Source organism: Protobothrops mucrosquamatus, unplaced genomic scaffold (genome assembly GCF_001527695.2).
Source record: "Protobothrops mucrosquamatus isolate PMUCROS unplaced genomic scaffold, P.Mucros_1.0 scaffold_126, whole genome shotgun sequence".
Lineage (NCBI taxonomy): Eukaryota > Metazoa > Chordata > Lepidosauria > Squamata > Viperidae > Protobothrops > Protobothrops mucrosquamatus.
Window position 1 is genome coordinate 275,734 of NW_015386202.1, and position 7,882 is coordinate 283,615.

Genomic DNA, 7,882 nt, shown 5'->3' on the forward strand with positions numbered 1-7,882 from the left:
TGTTTACAGCAAGACTTTCAATGCATATCAGTCTTGAACAATGTATTGCTTCAATTAAAAAAAAAGCACTGTGACTGCTTTTTCATCTCTACTTGAAAATCTAACATGCTTGCAGAAATATTTAACATAGCTCTGATATAGCGGCATCAGGAAAGCTATTACATCATTATAATTTAAGACAATTTACAAAGAGCAATAGCAAAAACAATAGCAAAATAAATACAATAAATACATAAAATAGCAAAAAATAGCAAAAACATATAATAATTTATTGTAACTGTTTAATACCTTTCATTTTTCAGTTATGTTTGTGTGACCTTTTTTAATCAAAAGATAAAAAAGCTGAAATTCACAAATGTATGAAAGCATTGTTAAATCCAGGGAGAAGAAAGAGAATTACATTCTCATTAAAATAATAAAAAAGAGTCCTGATCCAGTGCAAAAACTTAAGCCTTTAGGAAGCAATCATGCTTGCCAGTACTTTATAGAGGAAATGAGAATGTAAACCCAGCTTATTTGTCTGTTCCAATGTTTGAATAAAAAGTCTTATTACAGTAGAGATTTAGTTAGCTATACAGAAATAAAATATATGAGGTTCTTACTTCTAATCATATCTTTAATTATGATCAAAAGAAACTGAACTACAAGTATCTGATCTCACTTTTCTCTTTTCAAGAAACTCATTCCAATTGACATCTACGTGAAATCATTTCAGAAGTACAGTACAATCAAAAGTAAAGTTTGATTCTCTTTTCACTGCGTCTAAAACTGGTCCACTTTAATTTGATAACTTTCACTCAGTAATTAGTCAAGCTTGACCTTAAGTGTTTGCACAGATTAGGATATCAACAAGTTTTATTAGGAGGAACTGGTCTTTTTCTCTCTTGGTACTCTTCCCATGATATAGAACTCTGGGTTGGGATGCAGATCTATTAAGTGAGCCAGGCGATTGGACATGGCAAAAAAGGCTGAAATGGAGCCTATGTCCCAGGCATCTTCTCGGTCAAATCCATGTGCCTCCAGCTTCTGAAAGTGCTCTTCTGTTATGTTATCTGCTCTGCAGATAGCAAGGGCAAAGTCAAGTATGGCCATTTCCCGATCATTTAGATCGGCCAACTTCCAATTCACAGCCACCTAAACAAAAACAAAGCCACCAGAAATTACAAACTTCCATTTGGGTTCATTTAGGATTAAATGTGAGATCTTTTAACATGCACACTCAGATCAGCTTGTGTCAAAGAAATCAGAATCTTTAGAACAAAGATCGAGGAATATTTATGAATGCAAACTATAATGCAACACTGGATATTCATAACAGTGTAACCAGATAAAAGATTTTTTAAAATTTCTGCACATATTTATTTTTTTTACTAAATCAAGTTGCCCATCCCAACAACTGAGTTTGGGTGGTGAACAATATTACAGTTAAATTAAAAACAATTATAAAACAGTTACAACATCTGAGGGTATCCTGGCCTGTGCAGGATATTTTTCACTTTCAAAGGAAGATAGTGTGATTAGTAGCATCTGCCAATATAATCTTTTTGATAATAACCAAAGCAGGTTGGAGGGCTGAGTTAGCTTCCGCACTGCAATCTTTAGAAATGGATGAATTTACTTTACTTTTATTTTATCAGAATCTCATTTAGATTAACATAAGAAGAACTCATCTGTAATTGTTACTCGGCCTTCTTTAAATAGCTTTCAAATTTTTCTTTCAGTTGCAATTTAATACAGGTGCTACTTAAACTTTTTGCAACCATATTCCCAGAATGGAATTCAATGAAGAACAAAACTGCTAAGAATAACACAGTCATGAGATATACACTTTGGAAAACTGGCTCCTGGACTTAGAAGTTACTTTCACTCATTTCTTCCAGTTTTCCCAACTTTTCTCACATAGATTCCAAGGTGCTGTATGTATTTGATCATGCGTATGTACATGTACTATTTAAAACAGAACAGAAATCAAACCCACACAGAAAGGAAAATAAACTTGGGTCTGACCTGATCTGCCAAAGTTAGTTTCTTGGAGTAGATGCGATGTAAGGCACTATGTGCAATTACACAGTAGGGACAGTGGTTGACAATACTGGTAGCCACAATAATGAGTTCTTTGTCAGCCTTGCTTAGGTTTCCTATGAGAGAAAGATGAATCTTATTTCTATAGCTGCCTTAGTCCATAAAGCAAGTATTATGAGTTTAAATTACTAGGAATTATCCTGCCTTAGCTTGACAATTTCAATCCATGCCTGATGTGTTATCATGTCACTGCAGGCAAGCAACTTCAAACAGAAGTTAAACTTTCTATATTTAAATACTGTTATCTTCTGCTAAGGAGGCCCTGGCAAATAAGGCCCTTGAAATGAGACTGATCGCTTTTTATTATTCAGCTAGGAAAAACAAATATCCAAATATATACTGAATTCTAATAGCTACTACGCTACACTCATAAAGATCTTGCAACACAGTTCATAATCTGCACAACCAATGCATACAAGAAATAATTTTGGATCTCAAATAATCAGGACTAAAACTACATTTTTTTAATGCACCAACAATTGAATCACTACTGCAGTAATCTGCACAAATATATTCACATTTTAAGAGCTAGCTTTTAAAATAAATAAACCATTCCTTGCTGTATATTGTGAAATTCTATGAAGCCTTTTATTTTCACTGAAGCCTTTCAAAGGCATCGTCATTCTTATTCCAAGAATTACTGGAAAACCATGTTTGATATAACAATGGTCCGTAGTAACTTTCTGATTGCAAATTAGGGATTCTTCAGGGATATAAAAGCTAATGGATATTATTGTAATTGGCCGATTCCTGTTATATAGCCAAGGAAAGTTTGAGCCAATTCTTAAATTGGACCTATATTTATTGGAATACTAAATGCAACAAAATGATTTAAGAGATTCTTACCAGGAAAAAGTTTCTATCAATCAGTGCAAGGTGGGTATTCTTACCTGTCTCTTTGTTCATGATGGCATTGTAATAGGCAAAGAATGCCCTAAATTCTGCTGGCCGATGAGCCATAACCTTAAACACGTTGGGCAAAAACCCAGTCTGAGAATTAAGAAAAAAAGTAGTCAGACATCACTTATGTAAGAGTCTATCCAACATCTGTATTATTTCAATTCACAGATGCTGTAGTTACAAGGTGGAATTAGTTTGAATTATGTACAGGTGGTCCGCAACTTACGACAGCTGGGACCAGAATTTCTGTTGCTAAGCAACATGGCTGTTAAGTGAATCGTGACCTATTTTACAACCTTTTTAAGCAAATTACTGCTGTTATTACGTGACTCACATGCTCATTAAACAAATCAAACAAACCCCCCACTTGTATGCCGGAAGCTGGTTGGGAAGATTAGGAAATAGCGATCACATGACCCTGTATTACTGCAACCAGCATAACTACATGGCTGTTGCCAAGCGCCCAAATTTTGATCATGTGATTCTAGGGGTGCTGCGGCTGTTGTAAGTATGAGGACAGGTCATAAGTAATTTTTCTCAGCGCCATTGTAATTTTGAATGGTCGCTAAATGAATGGTTTATTCAAGGATTACCTGTAGTGCAGTATTAAAGAGTGATTTTAATGGGGAATAATAATGGGTCAATGGGAAAATATATACTTTTCTACAAGGAGAACTCTGGTTCTCAAGTCTTGTTCCTTTCCAATTGAAAGGTCACTAGCAGGCAAGAATCTTCTAGAGCAGGGGTGTAAACTGCCGGCCCATGGGCCGGACGCGTCAAGAGGAAACCGTGCCTGCCCCATTGTTGGCAATGGGAAAAAGGCTCCGATATGTCGCGCGACGTTGCGAGTTTGAGATGTCTGATCTAGAGCACCACATTAACTAGAGAAGACTACACTTAGCTACATGGAGTAATAAAATTATCTGCTATCAATCAGATTTTTTAAAAAAGTTTCTCAAATATTATTTCTTCCAAACAATAGCCCTGAGATCCAATGTAGTTCAACCGATGCTCAGTCATCCTGGTGGCTTTTATAGTTCTAGAAAGTGAGAAGAACAGGAGATACATAGTATATTAAGTTCTTGAAGAAGTCTGATTGATGGCTTGATGGCTTTGCAGGCACACAGTATCATCCAAGGATCTAATCCAAGGCATATCATTTAACTCAGCAATGCTTAGAGTACCCAATCCAGACAATGTTTAATCAGAAATGTTTTATATTTTCATGTTCTGCTAAAGACATCCTTCACTTCAGATGCCTCTTTCACTGATACAATGGACAAAAACAGCCATCAGAAGGTATCAGAGCCAAAGGGGGAAAAATGTTAATAAGATAGGAAATATAGTCACAAAATAAGGAAACTAGCATAGGCAGGATTGTCCCAATAAAGTATTTTTTACCTTTACTTCCATTTCCTCCATGAGCTCTACTATATCATATGGCAAATCCGTCTTCTTGGGTATTGGATAGCGTCCAATTGCCTTAGTAATATTTTCTCCTTCTGTATTCTTTGGATGATTCAGTGCTACACTTTGGGATCTCCCCCATAAGTTTCCTGATACACTGAGAGGAAGAAACTAAAATACAGAGCAGAAGAGAATGTTCCATTTGCATAGGACAGGGGTAGGCAACCTTGGCTCTTTTATGACTCATGGACTTCAATTCCCAGAATTCTTGAGCCAGCCATGCTGGCTCAGGAATTCTGGGAGTTGAAGTCCACGAGTCATAAAAGAGCCAACAAGGTTGCCTGCCCCTGAAATAGGATATTAAATAATTACTCGTATTTTTGATTGTCTAAAGCACCTTTAGCAACTTTTCGCCAGGCTACAGTCTTTAGAGCTTCAGTATCACTGCAGGTCCAAGATCTAAATTCACATTTCAAACTAGTGCAGTGAGATTGCTAAACTTCCCACCTACCATTTTGAAGAGATGCTCTTACCAGTGATAAATCTGAGTTTACTGTCAAGTATAAGGATAGCTTTTTAAATGCATACTGCACCCAATAGTGTTGAGTATGATATTTGAAAAAAATCTACAGTCGCTAAAGATATTGAGAATCATGGGATTCCTTGTGTAATTTGTATTTGGATCACTGCTTTAGATTCAAATCTTAAATTCAGCTGTTTGGGGCTCAACCGTTACCAGCTTTTCATGAAAGTTCAGAATCAATGAATGATTTTGTTAGCAGTAGATCCATTTTTGGAACAACCTTCTTACCTCCTGCTATAACAGTTCAGGCTTAGATTTTCTTCTGTTTAGAACAGAATATTTTCTCTTTATTAAATTTATATGCCACCTATCTTACTACTGGAGCAACTCTGGTGAAGAGTATGTGAGGAGAAAGCAAGCAGAAGGGCTAAGAAACAGAAAAATGGCCAAATGTCTCCCAGTTTTGAAACTCTTAATAAATAGAAGTGAGGGAACTGTAAACTCGCTTTTTTCAGAGATGTTCAAATTCTGAATGAAAAGATATGGGATTTTTTTTATATAAAGGCCAAATGACATTAGAAAATAGGGACACTGTGGGATTCACTGTGTCATTTTCTTACATGGGATTCAGAATGCTCTCTAGAGTTGTGCCAAAACAACAGTATTAAGAAAAGGCTTTATACCTTTTATTTCACTGATGGTTGGGATGATGCTATGAACTGTTGGGAAACAGCCTCAGAACACTCACTTTTGAAAATGAGAATGATAGCCTTAATCTGCAATCCTATTTTTTTAAAAAACTATCCAAATATGAAACTTTTAACACTCAGAGTTCAATAAAGATTATCTTGCCACATATGTGATAGAGATATCAACTAAATAATTGCCCAGAGTTACTTTGCATAGTGAGATGGACAGCATGTGTATATATGTGTGTGTATGTATTATATATATATATTATATATACGGAGGGAGGGAGGGAGGAAGGAAGGAAATAAAGAAAAAGGGGAGGGGAGAGAGGGAAGCAACTATATGAAATGAGTTGCTGCATCTCTTTTTTTCTCATTAACATTTTTGTCAGAGACCAGGTGCTTTTGATTCTCTGTTTTGGTGAAATAATGGCCTCCCTCCGTACTCAGGAAATTTCTGAAGAACACAAGAAAAAAAAAACCCCGCTATTGAGAAAGGCATTGCAATAAGCAAGATTGTGCTTTTATACAAACATGAGAGATGATCCTTGCAACAGGCTATTTCACAATAAAAAGCGTTCCAGAGTTCATTTGAAATAATCACCGGGCACAGTTATAGAAGATCTGTTAGCTGAAAATTTCCCTTTAGTCTCCTCATTCTTACCTACCCTACAGTATAAAATATAAAGGGGCTGAACCCCACCACCTCCCACGACTCCCCTGGCCGAAAGCGCCCCCTGTTGAATTAGGTCGAACAAGCGCCGCTCCAGGAAACCCTTCGACAGCCGGGGTTTCTAGGCGAGGAGGGTGGAAATATTAAGGGGCGGCGGGGAGGGACAAGTGGAGGAGCGCTACTCACCGAAACGGAGCCGCCACCGCGGCGGCGGAGGTGGAGGAAGCCGGAAAGGAGAAAACGCTTGATCATGGTACCCTTGCGGAAACAGGACCGAGCAATCCGAATCGCTAGCCTTCAGCGGGTCTTTGAGGCGAGAGGAAGCACGCATGCCCGGCACTGTCTCCCCAAACCCGCCTCCTTTATGATATCATTGCGAGCACGCCTCTCAAAGCCAAGCTGGCTTGTGTTGTGCAGTTCAAGCTGTGGGGGCTCCTGACTACTTTAAGCCTGGCGTGGGGAGGAATGAGATCGGAGTTGATGGGAGGTAGCCATGCCGAAGAAGCAGGAAAAGTTGCCCCTGAGAGACTGTACGAGGCAGGCGAGGATGGAGAAGAAGAGGAGGAGGAGGAATTAAGTTTAGATGAGAAGAGACAACACAACTGAGATTTGGAGGCGGGAGAGGACGTGGTCCAAGGCTGCCTTAATTGGCTTCACAATTAAAGCAGCACTAGGCTTGAAATAGACACATACATAGAAGAATGGACGCTTAAAGTGTCAAATTTAGCAGAAATGGCTAAGATTTCTGCCTATTTGAAGGATCACTGACAAGAAAGATACATTTCGGTTTGGAGAAGATGGATAGATTATATTCAGAATAAATATGGGACTAAAAAGTTCCATTTAGCCTATGCGTAAATTTTAGAGTATTATTAGTATTAATAGTTTATTATAGTGAAATTTTTATTAGTTTTAATTATATGATATTATTATTACTTTTAGTATTAGTATTGTTTAACAATATGGATATTCTATCGTTTAATAATTAGGATACTAATTTGTTTATGTTTTAATTATTATTATATTTATGTTAAAGGGGAGTTAAAGCGCATTATGAACTTGGTTATTTATATAGTTGGTTAATGTTAGTTAGATTATGATTATTATATTTGTAACCCTGTATTCAGCTCTGGGAAGTGGAGGGAGAGGGGGGGTTAGGGTGGGTTGGTTTTGGGGTTTATATTGTAACTTTTATAAAACTTTTCAATAAAAAAAGAAAAAAAAGAAATATACACATACGCGTCCCAGGGTTTCAGTTCTAGACTTTTTTCTCCTGCTTATCCAAATTAAGAGGCCTTGGCTGGTTTCTTGATATCCTTGGGCTGTTACTTAAAATATGTTTATATAGTAGTTTTCTGCTGAAGCCTTGAAACTGCTGGTTTCTGCATGTGTATATGAAGAAGGAAGATATTTAAAGTTATTTTACTAAAAATAAAATGTTTTGTCCCCAGATCCTAAGATGTTCATGAATTTCATTCAACATACATGAGGTGATGAAAAAAATTCATTAACAAAAAGATAAGTAGTTACTGTTCCCATGTCCTTGCAGATTTTAAGGGAAGTCAACCTGATGTAGTGGTTTAGGTGTCAGGCTAGAAACCAGGAGGC

The 7,882-nt window shown here is 37.1% G+C and overlaps 1 protein-coding gene across 1 annotated transcript; it reads right to left on the reverse strand.

Moving 5' to 3' along the window:
- Positions 1–249: 249 nt before the first annotated feature.
- Positions 250–6,617, reverse strand: LOC107288636. Its single transcript, XM_015817279.1, has 5 exons — positions 6,461–6,617; positions 4,384–4,560; positions 2,973–3,072; positions 2,008–2,138; positions 250–1,134 (listed from the first exon to the last, which is right to left on the reverse strand). Exons 1-5 carry the CDS (start codon positions 6,524–6,526, stop codon positions 859–861), a joined length of 750 nt encoding a protein of 249 aa, XP_015672765.1. The 5' UTR covers positions 6,527–6,617; the 3' UTR covers positions 250–858.
- Between the last annotated feature and the right edge of the window lie 1,265 nt (positions 6,618–7,882).

Excerpts from the sequence above, each read along its gene's own strand:
- LOC107288636 (XM_015817279.1), bottom strand. The coding sequence starts at position 6,526 with ATGATCAAGCGTTTTCTCCTTTCCGGCTTCCTCCACCTCCGCCGCCGC. Across the intron at positions 3,073-4,383 it reads TGGAGGAAATGGAAGTAAAG|ACTGGGTTTTTGCCCAACGT; the intron begins GTAAAAAATACT and ends CTTAATTCTCAG. Across the intron at positions 2,139-2,972 it reads CATCATGAACAAAGAGACAG|GAAACCTAAGCAAGGCTGAC; the intron begins GTAAGAATACCC and ends TTTCTCTCATAG.